Source organism: Lacerta agilis, chromosome 7 (genome assembly GCF_009819535.1).
Source record: "Lacerta agilis isolate rLacAgi1 chromosome 7, rLacAgi1.pri, whole genome shotgun sequence".
In the NCBI taxonomy this organism is placed as follows: domain Eukaryota; kingdom Metazoa; phylum Chordata; class Lepidosauria; order Squamata; family Lacertidae; genus Lacerta; species Lacerta agilis.
In genome coordinates, this window is record NC_046318.1 from 4,356,993 (window position 1) to 4,374,674 (window position 17,682).

A 17,682-nucleotide genomic window follows, 5' to 3' on the forward strand; every position below is an offset into this window, starting at 1 on the left:
TTGCTCTGTGTGAAAATGTTCATGCAAGTCAGCCCGCTTGGGCATAACTTGATAACATTTTATTAATTTCAAAAAAAACAACAAACAACAAACAACAAAACAAAACAAACCCCAAAAACAAAAACACCACAAATAAAAAACCCCAATACAAAAACAAAACAGATTGACTTCCCCCTAGTCCCCTCCTTGGTTCAATTATTAATCAACATACCACATGTCCATTGTTAAATTTGAAAACAATTTAAATTACCTATTGCCCATTCATATCAAAATTACAAGTAGTCCTAAAACCCTGCTAATGTATTAACCTATGTACAATGCTTCTGTATATATGCAATAAACACCTTCCATTCTTCCTTAAATTCGTTGTAATCCCTTCCTCTTAGTTTCATTGTCATTTTTGCCATTTCAGCCTATTCCATTAATTTAACTTGCCAATCTTCTTTAGCTGGGGCATAACTTGGTCACATCAAAGAATAGCCCATCATCAGAGCAACAGAGAGACATTAAAAAAAATACCTACAGAATTATTTTATTTTTAAGTGAATATATAAGATACATAAGCAACCTTTACATTTTTTTAGGCCCATCATGCTCAGAGAATGTGGACACTATACCAGAGAAGAAAGTGTGCAGGCTTTAAACTTATGGACTTTCTTTGGGCTTGATATGAGGCTGTCACTAGATTTGTATTTATTTGTGTATGTGCGTGTGTGCGCGCACACACACATACACACACACACGCCAAACCTACATCACAGTCAAATTTTCTGCCATATACAGGAGTACATGATACAGGCAGCGGCCATTTTATGTATGTCCGATATGTGTGCAACTGTGCACATGTGCATCGGGCCAAACCTGGAAGTGACCTGAAAATGTCACAAAACATCACAAAAAGGGGTGGGATAGGACGGGGGCAGGTGAGACAGCATTATGTGGGCCCTGCCAATGCGCACGGGGGTCCGGTACATAACCCCCATGCAAATTGGTTACTGCCTGTACAGTGGTGCCTTGGTTTAAGAACAGCTTCGTTTGTGAACAACTTGGATTAAGAATGCTGCAAACCTGGAAGTAGGTGTTTTGGTTTTTGAACTTTGTGCCTTGGAAGCAGAACATGTTCCGCTTCCTGTTGAGTGTGTTCCATTTGTAAATTGTGTCCCATGCTGCTATGGGAAAACACACATTGGTTTAAGAATGCTTTGGTTTAAGAACAGACTTCCGGAATGGATTACAGTAAATTCATAAACTGTAGTTAGTAAAAATTAGCTACAATAGTAGCAATGACAAACTTCTCCACTAGGGGGATTTTCATTATTATTTTTATTATTAAATGTCATTAAGAACATCTAACTGTACATTATACACAGTATAATTTAAATACTATATATATAGATACATATAGATAGATAGATAGATAGTAGGTCATATGCAGAGTAGGCCTACTGCAGTTAATGAACTTAATTCCATTTATTTCAATGGGGTCACACAGAGCATGGCTAACATTGGATATCACCCTATTTTGGTTGTTCAAGAGACACAAACAACTACAGAGCACATTGTCCTAACTAAGTCTGTTGTTGTTTTTAGAGGGGGAAAAAAATCAAGGCTGCAAGTTTCAGTATTAACTATTCAGACCCTTCTGTGTGAATGCAGAATTCACTATTCCCTTTCATTCATTTCAAAGCGGCACAGTCCAGTGTGTAGGTTTTCTGCAGAGTGTTTGCAAAACAGAAAGGAAGAGCACCTGTACCACATTTCATGTTGCTTTTTCTGTAGTCTCCAACAAAGCCCAAAGAAAGGATTTTTTGCTTTTTGCCAGCTTAGGTTCAGTTAAATAAACCTGCTATATTTAGATACTATCAGGACATCAGGGAAATCAACTTGCTCTCAAGAGTTTTGTCCCTGTAACCTGGTTGTGAAATCCTAATATTTTGTCTGTTCAGGAGAAATATTCTGATTTCACATATAAAAGTAGAAGTAATTAAATAGAAGACATAATTCCTGGTTGTTGTAAGGTAGTATCAGATGCTATTCATGTACATTTTCATCGTGATTTAGTTATGCGATGTGGATGTAAGAGCAAATTTATGCTGGTTAGAAACTGGCATCAGTCATTGACTGCCACCATTGGTTTTAGGGTCAAAACTACAATATATTCCCCAGACACAGAAGATTTGGATTCCACAAACAAATTCCTATTAAATAGTCTCAAAACCTGGGAATCTCCCGAACCATCATTAAAGGCACAAAAACAGGGTGGGAAAAGGTGGCAACTGAATGCAATGTGAAAACTTGCTTTCGGCTTCTAAAATGTTATTTGTCCCAATAAAAGCATTGCCTCATCTGTTCTGTATTCCAAGTTTCCCAAAAGTCCAGTTCTTCAAAAATGCTGAATAACTCCAGGTGGCTTTACGGACCAGCAAAATTCTCTGAGGGCACACAGCGGCCAGATTTAAAAAAGGGAAATGAAATGAAATGCAAGGGCTCTATTCTTCCAACCTCTTTTTGATCTCCTCTATGAAATTCTCCTTAGGAATAATGATCTGAAAAGAAGATAGGGAACATGGGGTTAACATAATTTATCAAAACTAATTATATTCCACTGAAGGAAATTCTAACGATAAACTTTTTTTTTAAGGAGTGACAGTTCAATGGGTTCTGGTAGCCCTCCTTTGAAACACCAACCTCTTTCCTGCTAGTGACATCCCGAAGTTTCACAACTCCGTCTTTCTGCTCCTCCTCCCCAATGATGAGAACAAGTGGGATCCCATTTTTTTCACAGTACTGAAGTTGGTCCAGAAGTTTGGGGTTTTTCTTATACAGCATCTCCGCCTGAAATAAGTTCACAGTGAGTGGAAAGTTAGACATTCACACCGTGTGTAGCATGTAGTCGCAAGTGAACTGCCCAGATATTTATTTGAATCATCAGCACTACTATACAGGCTTTCTACCAAATCAGAGGCTGATGCCGTCCCTAAATTTCAGGTTTGCGGGCCTGGTTATGACTTTATTCTCTGAGAAGGCTCTCCCACTTCCCTGTACTTTGGACTCAAATAATACTAGCTTCTAGAAATGTAGCAGTATAGCCTGACCCCTCAGTGTTACCTTGATGCCAGCACCCCACAGTTCAGAGATTAGCTTTATTCTCTCCGCAAGGAAGTTCTTCTGAGCAGCTGCCACCAGCACTTCCGTCTCCGTCGTGCGGATCTTCTCCTTGGACACCTGAAGGGGGAGCAGGGACAGAAGCTCATCACAGCAACTGCAACCTTATTACAGTATTTACCAGTCAATCCACAAGAGCCAGTGTGGTGTAGTGGTTAAGAGCGGTAGACTCATAATCTGGTGAACCGGGTTCGCGTCTCCGCTCCTCCACATGCAGCTGCTGGGTGACCTTGGGCTAGTCACACTTCTTTGAAGTCTCTCAGCCCCACTCACCTCACAGAGTGTTTGTTGTGGGGGAGGAAGGGAAAGGAGAATGTTAGCCGCTTTGAGACTCCTTCGGGTAGTGAAAAGTGGGATATCAAATCCAAACTCTTCTTCTCCTCTTCTTCTTCTCAGTTCAAGTCTTTGTTGAGACCTGGAAATCGGTCCTCATAAATGCGCTCTAATAATACTACTTTTGTACTTTTTTCTTTTTCCAATCAAGTTTAGTTTCATCGCTAATTTAAACAAGTTGGCCATCCGTATTTATCTAAATTCCAAAATATGATTAGGTATACAGTACAGTAAAATTAAAAAGATAAAAGAGGGGAACAAAAAGCACTGATGCAGTCACATTTTGTTGTGATTGTTGGTATTAATCCGTCTTGAGAGACAATGGAGTGTGCCTCTGGGGACGAAATCAAACCACTGCGTTAGAAGCACCAAAGTGACCTCTCTGGGGTGCAAGATGTGCATACGAAGGACCTGGGCTGCCCAGACAACAAGACTCTCCTCTCAGTCTCACTGACATGGTCCAAAGGAAAGCGGAGCATGACGTTTGGCACCAGCTTGGCTGCAGGAATTGCCAGAAGGAGGCACACAAGACAACATCCAACCATCTTAGGGACTCCACTTTGATGGTGCTTTGATGGTGTTTCCTGCTTGGCAGGGGGTTGGCCCTTGTGGTCTCTTTCAACTCTATGATTCTATGATTCCACTGTGGATTTGTGTAGGGTTTATTCTGTAGCCTTTGCTTTCCCCAAATATATCCCACAAGGCAGAGGAGGTTTAGGATCAGAGTTGTTCTTCCCCTAGATGGGCTACCTCCCCAGGTTGATGAGCCCCACCTGCCCCTCACTTCCCTCTACAGCATGTGCACAATGCCTTCTTGATCATTGGACCCACTAATGGTCTCATCCGCTCAATCCGCCAGAGCCTCTCTTCGCATGCAGAGAAAGTCCCTAACTCACTGAGGGTTTGAGACCCATTGGCTACCCTCACCAGGTTTAGCCAGCCATTTGAAGACGTTCCCGGCTGCTGTTGCATGCTGACAGCTTCTGGGAGACACAGGTGAGAGCTGAGTCCCCCAACAGAGGTACTACCCTTCTCCTAACACCCCCCAGTAACACCAGCATAACCATGGGTAGGGAACCTAAGGCCTGGGGGCCGGATGCGGCCCAATCGCCTTCTAAATGCGGCCAACGGATGGTCCGGGAATCAGTGTGTTTTTACATGAATAGAATGTGTCCTTTTATTTAAAATGCATCTCTGGGTTATTTGTGGGGCCTGCCTGGTGTTTTTACATGAGTTAGAATGTGTGCTTTTATTTAAAACGCATCTCTGGGTTATTTGTGGGGCATAGGAATTTGTTCTTTTTTTCTTTTCTTTTTTCAAAATATAGTCTGGCTGCCCACAAGGTCTGAGGGACAGTGGACCGGCCCACGGCTGAAAAAGTTTGCTGACCCCAGCATACACTGTTCATGGAAAGCTGAAGCCACCTAGACAATTTGTGTACTGGGAGTTATAAAGAGCATGAGCTTAAATCATCACAGTCTGCATCAATTGTGAATTCACTGGGTGGCCTGCAGCAGACCACCACCTCAGCACCAAAATATGGGAGGCAATCATACTTGTCTCTCTTACAGAGACTGCTAAGATAATGTAGTGACTGTCACTGTCTTTGGTGTCTTTTCAAGAAGATTCAGCAACTGATGGAGATGGAGAAGTCATCCAAGAGCTACCGGTATTCACCACAATAACTAAATGGAACATCCAAGTTCCGAGGCAGTAAATGAGGCACATGGGACTGGGAGTGAAACAGAGAAAGCCACTCCTTCGTGCACTGCTTGTGATTCTGCACAGACACCTGCATGAATTCTGATGGAAACAGAAAGGACCTTTATCCTGTCCTGATAATTTGAGTTGAGGGAAAGAGATCAACTAAGTAACTGAGTACTGTATCTGGGGTAGGGCAAATTTCACACACATATTTGCCTTTGTGGATTTATGTTGTAAAGATATTCTAATACATATTAACCAACCACTTGTTATTTAGTTATTTAGCAAAATCAAGCTAATAATAATAATAATAATAATAATTTATTTATACCCCGCCCATCTATTAAGTGCCAGAAGTTAAGCTGTTTGTGCCATTCCAAATGCATGCTTGCTGTCAGATACTTTAAGCAGACAAAAGGACATGCAATGTTTTCGTCTTCTTTCATTGCATAAGAGGGCTGCTGTTGGAGGAGTCAAGCAATAGTTCAGTATTGCTTTCTGTTGTCCATTAAAAGATACAGCCATTCCCTCATGCATTGCTAAAACCCTGCCCTGAATATTTTAGTGGAACTTTCCCCAAGATCTGAGTGCAGTGTTAAATAAGCATCAGTGATTTTGCTTTCCTGCACAAGACAGGCAAACCTGTAGAGCACAGGAAATTTGCACCTCTCCAGCAACAAATGAAGTTCATAGAACAATTAATAGAATAAAAATCAAATAAAAAACAAACCTTGTCAGAAAAGCGCCATTTAAAAGAAATAAAACTAGATATAGTGACTTTAAACCAAATATCTGCTTTTATTATTTACTATTTTAAATGCCTGCTTAAAAAAACTAACTCAAACATTCAAAGTCAGGTTTTAATAGGTCTCCCTTTCTTTCTGCTGATAGGAAGGTGTGTTGTATGAAGTTTTCATAAAAAAGAAGGCATGCCAAGAATCATAATGTATTAAATATTTGGCTTAAATAACACATTCAGGTAATACCCATGGCCAATAGACCAAAGAAAAGGAATTGCTACTTTCTCACTACTTCGGATGACATGTGACTACAAGCATCCTGTTTACTCTCCTGTGAGTTGTGCATCATAGAACACATAGAATCACTATATGCAACTCTGATTCTATCATTTCCTTTCTGATCATACATTAAGAACAAATCTTACCTCAGCATTCCGTTCTAGGATGGAAAAGATCCTTTCGACACCAATGCTCACTCCTACACAGGGCACCCTTTTCCCTTTGGGGTCAAATTCTGCTACAAGCCCATCATAGCGTCCACCGGCAGCCACACTGCCCACCCTGAGAGACTCCTTTGCGTCACTTTCTTGGTGCAGCAGCACAGCCTCAAAGATCACTCCAGTGTAATAATTTAGACCACGAGCCAGACTCAGGTCCATGGTTACCTGCAACGCAGCCAGGAATCTCATTAGTAGGCAGGAGTGAAAGAATGCCAGGAAAAGCCAGAAAGGGCTAATGTAATGTCCCAACTCACCTGATCTATGATTCCAAACAGGGCAAGGTATTCAAACAGCAACTTCATGTCCTCCAGTCCTTCTATGGCCAGCTTACTCTGCGAGAGCTTTGGATCCTGAAGTAGCTTCTCAATCAGACATGTCCCCCCTGCAGGAGAGACAAATACAGGCTGGAAGAAGCTCCAACTCCAGCAGTCCCCACAACACTTGGTCCGTCAATTTCATGGCTGCTACTCCTTGCCCAGTCTGAAATGTTTCCAATTCTCTCAACAATACTTGAGCCAGAACATAATTCTATGAGCACAGGAAACAGCAGCAGGGCACTTGATCTGCACAGAAACATGCATGAGTTCTCAGCCAGTCTGGCTGTGTCAGACTAGGGATTAAGTACCGCCAGGGAACTGTTCCCGGCTCAGCGCAGGGTGGTGGAAGGGCTCTTGGGATGCTACAGAGAGCCCTGGCCCCACCTGACCAGCAGCACCTCCTCTGCCAGTGGAGGAAGCAGCAATGTCTCCAGTGGGGAGGGGCAGGCAGCTCCGGGTCTTGAGAGCGGAGGCTCTGGGGATGTCGGAGACACCCTGCACTCCCCTCGCTCAGCGGGTGAGGAGGGAGACATGGCATTTCCGGCGCCCCAAGTGCGCAGAGGGGTGAAACGCAAGGAGGGGAGGCAGAGATTTCAGATACCGAAACTCTTATGTTGGGGTCACAGCCGGAAGGGGCCACTCCCGGATTCTGCGAGTGACTGATACAGACATGAACTTGTAGCTCTGCACTGTAAATAGCATGCAAAATAAACCTGTTAAAAGACAGGTCTGAGTCTTGCCTAGTTACTCACGAGCAACTACCCCAAGGACCTTACAAGTACCTACACACTAAATGGTGCCTAAATTGAAACTCACCATGGAGCTGAACATATTCACCAATGCGATCTACAGCATCTGGAGAAATCCCATCCTCTTCAACCATCTCATTTTTCACTTCCTTCCATGTCACCTGTAGAGGAGATGGGAGAATTAGCTTGGCATATGCTCAACTAAAGCAGTTCTTCTCCTGGCTGATCCCTAAAACTCTTTGCTAGCGACAGACCATTTAAACGGATAGTTTTACCAATATTTATGTGACAGAGGCATGAGGAATGGCAGTTTGCCAAGGCCTAATAATAATAATTATTCCACTTATTTGGTGTATGCACAATGACAACACAGCTGCGCTGTTTTAAGATGTCGTCCAGGCTTAGCAGATGAAAACAGAATATTATTTAACTGTTTACCTTGCCTAGCTTGTCAAGGGTGCTGCAAGCTGTTTCAAATTTGGTACTGGGAACACCACATATTGTAAAGATCCCATTCAAAATACGTCTTTCATTGATCTGGAGAGAAAGAAGAAACGTTCCGTAGAAGTCAGGCACAGACATCACAATAAAGTCACTCATTTCAGTATCCCTTTCTTCCACTTTGATTTGCATCCCATTTTCATTTTTCACAGGCTTGTAAGCACAGGCCCATTTTGGCCAAGCTCCCTTACTTTGATGAGGAAATCTCCAAACTGCAGGGAACTTAGGATCTCGTGCATGACCTTCAGACATTCTGCATCAGGAATCATGGGATCATATTGGCCAGCAATGTCAAAATCCTGGAGCACAGAAGGCAGCAATCAAAATCGCAGAAGCAGAGCCTAGGTGTCATTAGCAGAAATATTCAACAAACCACTTCCATCTCCCAGAAGTGCAAGGAAGGCAAAAACTTGTATCAGCACTCAACTCCCTTGCAATCCCTCTGCTCCCTACCTACGCCAGCCTGATATTTTGAGAGAGGAAACTTCCATAGTGCTCACTCTCTATCCATAGATGAGAAACCTGCAAATACTTACACACTGGCAGAATTCTCTGTAGCGTCCCGTTGCCAATGATGGGCTCTCACGTCTGTAGACTTTTGCAATGTGATAGCGCTTAAAACGGGAAACTTTGTTCATGGCCAAATAACGAGCAAATGGCACCTGGGAAGCCTTTGTTAAGCAAAATTGGTGTGTAGTTCACAGAGCAAGAACAATCTTGTTTTGTCAGCAGTCTTGTGGTTGCTATTACCGTATTTTCCAGCGTATAAGACGACTGGGCGTGTAAGACGTCCCCCAACTTTCCAGTTAAAATATAGAATTTGACTTCCCCCCTTTTTTGTCTCCTCCCCTCTTTCCTTCCCCTCTCTCCCCCCCTTTCCCCCTCCCCCCTCTTCTTGGTTTTTTCCCCTTTCTTTTCCTTCTTTCTTTCTTTCTTTCTTTCTTTTTCCCCCTTTTTTTCTTTAGTATTGTATTGCTAAAAAGATATAAAAGAATATAATATGTGTAGTTTTACATTTTCATGCTTTTCATTATTAGTAGCATTTTTGTCATTATTGTGTGCATGAGGAAGCAAGAAAAACGAGCCAACGAAAGAGAAATTATATATGGGAGAGTACATATATTTTACTAATTTATACAGTGGAATTTAATTTGTAAAACAAGTACAAATGTAAAGTATGTATAAAATGTTTGAGATAATGGCGGATGTAAGAAATCAAAATACAATAAAATATTTTTTTTTTTTAAAAAAATATAGAGTTTGAGATATACTCAACCGCAGATTCTCCACCCGGCATATAAGACGACCCCCAACTTTTGAGAAGATTTTCCTGGATTAAAAAGTAGTCTTATACGCCGGAATATACAGTATGTCACTCCTGCTTCACAAATAGCTAGTTCCAGTGCCTTCTGAAAAGCACAAGTTTAAAAGCAGTTGCAGACATGTCTTCTAAACAGCTGCAGAAGAATATTTCTGAAGAACGTATACAATTAGGTGTCTTTCTATGGTTCTCTTACGTTAAATGTAGAACGTATCTTTTCTCACTTACTCACTGTCAATGCCTTGGGTATCTATATTTTGTCATATTTGTTTGAAAACACCAAAGCTCCGTTTAAAACAGCAGCAGACTAAAACGTTAAACATTTCTAAATGTTTGGCAGATTGAAGACAGGAAAAATAGCAAAAGCCTAAAACTTAATAATTGAGGCAAAGCAAGGGGAGTCTCTCTAGGTAGAACATTTAGAAGCTATAGTATAAAAGAGGAGACAACACGCTCTGGCTTTGATGTAAGAATCTTCCTAACAAATGGAATGTGGAGCAGCACTTTCCAAAAAGATCTCAACTGTTTTGGAGGCTTTCTTGGGACAAGACACCCCTTAAGCCTAAGGTATGCTGCCCTTGCACCATAGGGCTTTAAACTTCAGCATCAGCATACTTGGTTGTGCCCAGAATCACACTGGAAGCAGGGTAACTGTAAGCACTTTGATCTTATGTGCTCCCTATAACCACAATCTAGGGACCCAGGTGGCGCTGTGGGTTAAACCACAGAGTCTAGGGCTTGCTGATCAGAAGGTTGGCGGTTCGAATCCCTGCCACGGGGTGAGGTCCCGTTGCTCGGTCCCAGCTCCTGCCTACCTAGCAGTTCGAAAGCACGTCAAAGTGCAAGTAGATAAATAGGTACCACTCCGGCAGGAAGGTAAATGGCGTTTCCGTGCGCTGCTCTGGTTCGCCAGAAGCGGCTTTGTCATGCTGGCCACATGACCCGGAAGCTGTCTGCGGACAAACGCCGGCTCCCTCGGCCTATAGAGCGAGATGAGCGCCGCAACCCCAGAGTCGGACACGACAGGACCTGATGGTCAGGTGTCCCATTACCTTTACCTATAAACACAATCTAATAAAAAGTGGTAGCTGTCTTCTGAACCAGTTGCATTTTTTAACCTATGCTCAACAGCAGCTTCATGAAGAAGAGAAGAGTTTGGATTTGATATCCCGCTTTATCACGACCCGAAGGAGTCTCAAAGCGGCTAACAATCTCCTTTCCCTTCCTCCCCCACAACAAACACTCTGTGAGGTGAGTGGGGCTGAGAGACTTCAGAGAAGTGTGACTAGCCCAAGGTCACCCAGCAGCTGCATGTGGAGGAGCGGGGACGCGAACCCGGTTCACCAGATTACGAGTCCACCGCTCTTAACCACTACACCACACTGGCTAATGCAAATCACATCATAACAGTCAATCACTGGCATGCAGGATACAACACGATCTCCATTCTTCAGGAAGAGGAAAAGTTGCCATATCCTAATTCTACTATCTTACCCAAGAAAAACAGCAACCCCCTCTGTAACGGAGGGTTTCCTATTCTTTAGTAGGATACAGTCAAGTCATAGCGAAGACACAGCAACTCTCCCGCTTGGTCTTTCAGGTCATAAACCAGCTTTGATTCCTCCCCATAGTGATCCAACAAGAGGTCCTTGAAGAAAAAGAAAACAAAAAGAAACACAGTATATTTTGTCAAGTACGGAACAGTGTTTAGTATTGTGGGATATATCATTATGTAACCCCCCCCCAATAATATTTCCTTTTAATAAAGTTATTCTGTACCTAGTCACAGGTAATTCATGCTTTGGTCATATCTAGACTAGAGCACTGTAATGTAATTTATATGGGCTGCCTTTGAAGAATTCTCAGAAATACCATTACAGAATGCTGCCCTTAGACGTCTGACTGAGCTGGGTTCAAAGAGAACACAATGCCAATTTTGCATGGTCTCCCAGTGGATTTCCAAGTCCAATTCAAGTTGCTGGTGCTGACCTTTAAATCCCTAGACGGCTGGGTCAGGGATACGCACCAAAAGGCCACATCCTTCCATGGACAACTTCATAGGCTCTGCTAAAGCTCCATGTTTCCCCACCGTCTTAAGTATCCTGAGAAAGTCCTTGGGATAGTACCTTTTTTAGAAATGGCCCTATTAGGATTCCCTTCCGCCATGTTGTTTGGGAAGGGATTTGGTGCCAACCAATGCTGTGTAGGCAATTTGTATATCTTAGTTTTGGGGCTGAGCATCTTCAGCTGGCTTTATCCGTGCTGCTTATCACCCAACAGGTAGTACATATTTTATGACTGATGAAACAAAGGGCTGTGTAACATGGAAAGCTGACCTGTGCAACACTGAAATATTTATTATTTGCCCTGTCTTCGTAAGAACAGCCTGCTGGATCAGGCCATCTAGTCCAGAATTCTGTTCTCACAGTGGTCAACCAGATACCTATAGGAAACATGTAGGCAGAACATGGCTTAACTAATAATGATACTGCGCAAGAGATGGAGAAGAAGAAAAGAAGTTACATTTATTCAGTGCTTCTTGTTTTCTACAAATGTTTGCATGTCCTGTACCAGTGTGTACTGGAAGCATTCGATCCAGACCTGAAAGCTCCAGCTTCATGAGAAAGAACAAGTGCATTTTCTATGGAAGAAGCTATGCTTCATACACTTGTCCTACTGATCTGGAACGAAGTGGCACCAAAACCCAGTTGAGTCAACCTACAAAAGTTTCCATCTTTTGCCTAAGGCTTAATCCTACACAGAGTCAAGTTGCTTCAGTTCCACTGAAGCTAATGGAATTGAAGCAACCTATGTGCAGAATCTCAGCCAGCCTTCAACAGATACAGGTTGGATGATTTTTTGTCAGCCATTAGAGCCAGTTCCATTTCTGAAAGAAAAGATCTAAGTGACTGTCCTCACCTTCCGCTCAAACACAGGGGTATCTATTGTTGCAGCTCCATGACGTTTGAAGCAGCTGATTATGGTGCTGAAGATTTTTTCTCGAATGACCATCTGCTTTGGGCTAAAATCCCTGGTGCCCTAAGGGTCCAGGCAGAGGAAAAGGTGGGGGGGGGGGGGGTTAGAAGAGTTCTTTTTAAAAGGAGGAAATGCTGAATAAAAATTACACAGTTATAATAGTAACAAGAGCCAATTATTGAAGGGCTTCCAGATGCTTCAATAGTTGAATACTAAATATTTGGGTCTATGCCCAAAAGCTCCAAATAAGAATCAAGTACAGCTAAAAATAATAGAAAGTGATTGGGAAAACAAAACTGAACAAGCAGCGGATTAAGCTTTTTAAAAAGCTGCATGCTCTATGGGAAATGGCTGGATTGTGCAGAGGATGATGTACAGCTTGTTCCACTGAAGGGAGGACTAGAGCCAAACACTCCTTGAAGGGGACTCTGGGAGAGGAAGCAGAACACAGAAGACCCAGATGGGTAGCTGAAGTGGAGAATTACTTTGGCAGTTTTTATAATCACGTTTCCTTTTTCTGTGGCAGTTCCCAGCTGTGACGATGGCCGATTTATTACATCTTCAATCACCTGGAAAACAGCAGAGCAGATGTGATAAAACAGACAAGACTGAACTGTTATTGTCACAAAATACAAGCTTACTAAGAGACAGCAAGCATAATGGTAGATCTCCCACATTGCCAAGGATTCCTTTGCAAATCCACAATTTGCATTTGATGCTTTAAAAGCTCAGTGTGAAGGCACAGAGTTCAGAGTCTGTGTTAATGTTTATACATTTCATTCTACAGAAACTTCATTAAAAGTATTCTAGGTTTTAGTGGGGACCTAGGAAGCAGGTAAGTGATAATATTTGTCTCTAAAGATAACATCCTCAAAGAGATTTAGTCCACTTGTTGAAGTCCTGAAAACTTTCCTGAGGAGTGCATTGTTAACAGGTTACCGTATTTTTCGGTCCATTAGGCACTCCAGACCACAAGACGCACTTGTTTTTTAAAGGGGAAAAACCAGGAAAAAATGTTTTCCTGGTTTTCCTCCTCTAAAAAACAGGGAGGGGGGCGCTGGAGGGGAAGCCCCTTCTCCCTTCACAGTGGCTCATCCCCGCTTCCTTAAAGGGACATGGGGACGAGGGGAGAAGGTTTCTCCCCTCCTCCTCATGTCCCTTTAAAGCAACAGGGGATAAGCCTGCTTTTGGCATGGGGCGCAGGGTGGTGGAGAAAGCAGAAGCATCCCCACTGTTTCCTCCACCACCCCGTGCCTTGCACCGATCCCAAAAGCCTGCTTTTGGGATTGGCGGGCAGCGCGTGGGGTGGTGGAGGAAATCCTCTACCAACCTCCCTGCCGCCCACCGATCCCAAAAGCAGGCTTCCCGCCGCCTCCCCCCATCCCCCGACGCGTTCGGCGGGAGGTGGGGGGAGGCAGCGGAGATGTTGGTGGATCGTGCCAGCAGCTCCGTGAACGGAGCTGCTGGCACGATCCACCAACATCCCCTTCTCTTCCCGCCACCTCCCCCCATCCCCCGTCGCGTTCGGCGGGAGGTGGGGGGAGGCAGCGGAGATGTTGCTGGATCGTGCTAGCAGCTCCGCTCGCCGAAAGAAGCTTCTTTCGGTGAACGGAGGTGCTGACATGATCCAGCAACATCGCCGCTGCCTCCCCCCACCTCCTGCCGAACGCGGCAGGGGATGGGGGGAGGCAGTGGGAGCGAAGCCTTCGCTCCATAAGGCACACAGGGATTTTCCCTTCCTTTTTAGGAGGGAAAAAGTGCGTCTTATGGAGCGTAAAATACAGTACAAGCCTGGGACCTCCTGCTCTTGTGCCTGCTACCTTATCTATTTCCAGCTAAGCTATCCTGATAGATTCACTCTTTACTTACTGCTGTACTGAATCAGACCATTGGGTCCATCTAGCACCGATCTATCTGATAGCAATTTCCAAGGCTAAAAGACAGACAGACAGACTGTGCTTTCCTAACCCAGCTACCAGAAATTCTTTTAACTAGAGATGCCAAGGACTGAATGAGGGAGCAAACGTATGCGGTAAGGAAGAGCTGCAGCTCTGGGACAGAGCACATGATTTGCATGCAGAGGTTCCCAACGTCTCCAGGGGGGGCTGGAAGAGATCCATGTCTGAAACTCAAGAAAGCCACCACTAGGTTGCTGCAAAGTGTTAACAATACTGAGCTAGATGGACCAATGGTCTGACTTAGTATAAGGCAACATTCAATATTCCCATGTGTGTGAACTATAGGCTTTACCAGCAATTAAGGGCACCCCCCAAGTGCTACATTAGTACAACCTGACTGAAAGAAAGATACTAGGGCTGCAAGAGTAAATAAATAAAAAAGACACAATGACAAAGAAGATGGCCAAAATAACTATTACATGAATACTTTTGTTTGGCTAACATTCCCAATTGGTTAGAGACAGATTTGAGTAAAAATCCAGAGATACAGGTGCTTGACGTAATCATAGAATCATGGAGTTGGAAAGGTCCCTAAGGGTCATCTAGCTCAACTCCCTGCATTGCAGAAATCTCAACTAAAGCATCCATGGCAGATGGTCATCCAATCTCTGCTTAAAAGCCTCCAGTGAAGGAGAGGCCACTACCTTCTGAAGGAGTCTGTTCCACTGGCTCTATCCAGAAAATTCAACAACACAGAATCGATCTGAAAAATCTCTAAGATCTCATGATTCTCAAACAGTAGCAATGCTTTTCTGCACACCCAAGCACAAAAGGAGGAACAATAGACTTTTACCAACACTTACCTTCTGGAATGCTGTAAATCAGATACTTCAAAACTTAACAACACAAAAGTCTAAGAACTAGATGATGAAGCTGTGGAAAATGAAACACACCTGGTTTGGGAGATGACTGGAAAAGGCCCGTAGGATGCATAACCGCACTGGCAGGTGCCGACTCCTGTAGGAAGCTTTTGCGAAGAAGGGGCAGATCCAATGCATGGTGGGGAATTTATGCAATTAACCTCAGCAGATGGAGTTCACCACTGCAGGTATTTCAGGTCTTGCTGTGCCAGATAGGAACTTCTTGTATTCTAGTTAGCAATAGACACTGTTGTGAAGTATACAGCATGAAGAAAGGAGAGAAAAGGAAAACTGAATGACAAAAATCCTTTTAGTGGGCAAGTCGCATAAGCCATCCATTACTATGTGAATTGGCGAAACAAAATAAAAAAAAATTCCTTCCAGTGGCACCTTAGAAACCAACTAAGTTTGTTATTGGTATGAGCTTTCGTGTGCATGCACACTTCTTCAGATACACACTGAAGAAGTGTGTATCTGAAGAATATTTTTTTATTTTTCTATTTTTTATTTTGTTTCGACTATGGCAGACCAACACGGCTACCTACCTGTAAGTAGAACTATGTGAATAGGCAAATCCTGAGTGCATTGCTCCTGGAAATGATGAGAGGTTGTTCTTACTTACATGCCCCCCCCCCCCGGAGATTGGAGCTACACTCTTGGATGTTGTGCAATGCAGCTAAGAAATCTGCTTAACGATTGGATCATTTTACAACACGCTGGTGGTTATGTTTGTGACATTTTTATACCATGCTTTATCCCGAGCTCAAGTACATATCTATGCGTAATATACACACAACTTCCCAGGACCTAGAAGAGAAAGGTTAGGCTGTGAAAGGAAATGGCTGCTCCAAGGATCACTTAGCGAGTTCTGTGACTGGGTGGGAGATATGAACCCAGGTCAGCTAGGCCCAAGTCTGCCACTTTAGGCCCCCGTCACCAGATAACCCATTAGCTGAACAGGCCTCACACTGCTGCCCTTTACGATTGGCCAAGCTGAAGTGACAATGAGGTGGGGTTTTAGTGAAAATTAAAATGTTTAATCCCCACATATTAGCATACGGGCACAGAATCTGAGGGCCAAGAAGGAAATGTTGGTATGCCTAAGGCCACCACCTACTGGATTCATTGCAGATGGGGAAATTTGCACCTCCAGGAAATGCCAACAGTGCCCTTCAAATGCCAACAGTGCCCTTCAGCTCTCTATATTGGACAAACAGGCCAAACCCTACGCCAAAGGATAAATGGACATAAATCTGATATCAGGAATCACAAGACAGAGAAACCAGTAGGAGAACACTTCAATCTCCCAGGACATTCTATAAAAGATCTCAAAGTAGCTGTCTTAATACAAAGAAATTTCAGAAATAGACTGGAAAGAGAAGTGGCTGAATTGCAACTAATCACCAAACTTAGAACCATGGAGAAACCTGGTCTGAACAAAGACATTGGATTCTTATCTCATTATACTTAACAAAGCTATCTTTAGCCATCTCACCCCTTGCCTTTCCCTGCAAGACTAATTGCAGCCATTAAGAGTCCTCAACAGGTTTTCCACCTATCAGCTGATCACCCATTCCCACCACCCTCTGAGTAATACCCCTCCCCACTCCCTCACTATATTTAAGGATCTGGTGACTTCTGTTTCAGTGTATCTGAAGAAGTGTGCATGCACACGAAAGCTCATACCAAAAACAAACTCAGTTGGTCTCTAAGGTGCTACTGGAAAGAATTTTCTATTTTGTTGCACCTCCAGGAAGTTATTGGTTGATCAAGTTTATGATTTATATGCCACTTTTCCACAATGAGCTGTGCCCAAAGCAGCTTACGGAAAACGCTCAAAACATTGAAAATACAAATATACAAAATACATAACGTGTCTGTAAATTCAAAAATCACAAACACATAATTCAATATTATACCACCACCCCGCTGCCCACTCCCCAAGCCCCTAGGATTGGTACATAAATAGAAAGCAAAACAATATATGGGTAGAGAGTTGCTTGTTACAGCAGATTGGGGTGGGGATGCCCAGCCACCTTATATTATGATATTCACATTCCTGATTCTCATCATTATCGCCACTTTGAATCTGCACACCGCCTTTCTGCGTTGCTGCACACAAGGCGGTTGTCAAGCTGAGAGAAACAGATCAGGCAGTGAAGCTCACGTTCCTAATAACAATCCGATCCAACACCAAGTACAGTAAGCCGTAATTATTGCAAGTCATTTTTTTTAAACAACTGACATCGAATGAAGCAACATTCAACAGACCCTTTGAATCTACCGGTGCGCGACACAATTAACCCTAAAAATACCAGCGAGCAGAAGGATGAACGGAAATCCACTCCCGGAAATTACTACAAAGCATCGCTAAAGTGTAACCGATAAAAAAACAACAATATCGGCCCGCTGACCGGCGCTCTGAACGGTGGGAAATGGAGTCCGCGGAGGAAGGGAATCTCTGCGAGGCCATCCAGACTGCATGGGTCACTCTTCAACATCTGCTGGCTCTATGTGCTCGCGGGCTGCTACTGCAACCGGAAGCACTTGCGAACGGC

General features: G+C 43.4%; 1 protein-coding gene across 2 annotated transcripts; it reads right to left on the reverse strand.

Moving 5' to 3' along the window:
- Nucleotides 1-2,134: 2,134 nt before the first annotated feature.
- On the reverse strand, nucleotides 2,135-17,628 carry LOC117049496 (histidine--tRNA ligase, cytoplasmic-like). Of its 2 annotated transcripts, none has more exons than XM_033154216.1 (14): nucleotides 17,539-17,628; nucleotides 15,158-15,371; nucleotides 12,792-12,875; nucleotides 12,250-12,369; nucleotides 10,883-10,978; nucleotides 8,546-8,671; nucleotides 8,201-8,308; nucleotides 7,947-8,045; nucleotides 7,576-7,669; nucleotides 6,697-6,824; nucleotides 6,368-6,607; nucleotides 3,109-3,225; nucleotides 2,689-2,835; nucleotides 2,135-2,546 (listed from the first exon to the last, which is right to left on the reverse strand). In XM_033154216.1, the coding sequence occupies exons 2-14, from the start codon at nucleotides 15,260-15,262 to the stop codon at nucleotides 2,490-2,492; spliced, it is 1,521 nt and encodes a 506-aa protein (XP_033010107.1). In that variant the 5' UTR covers nucleotides 15,263-15,371; nucleotides 17,539-17,628; the 3' UTR covers nucleotides 2,135-2,489. The 2 variants fall into 2 exon arrangements, with proteins under 2 accessions (XP_033010107.1, XP_033010108.1); XM_033154217.1 differs by lacking the exon at nucleotides 17,539-17,628 and adding an exon at nucleotides 17,396-17,458.
- Between the last annotated feature and the right edge of the window lie 54 nt (nucleotides 17,629-17,682).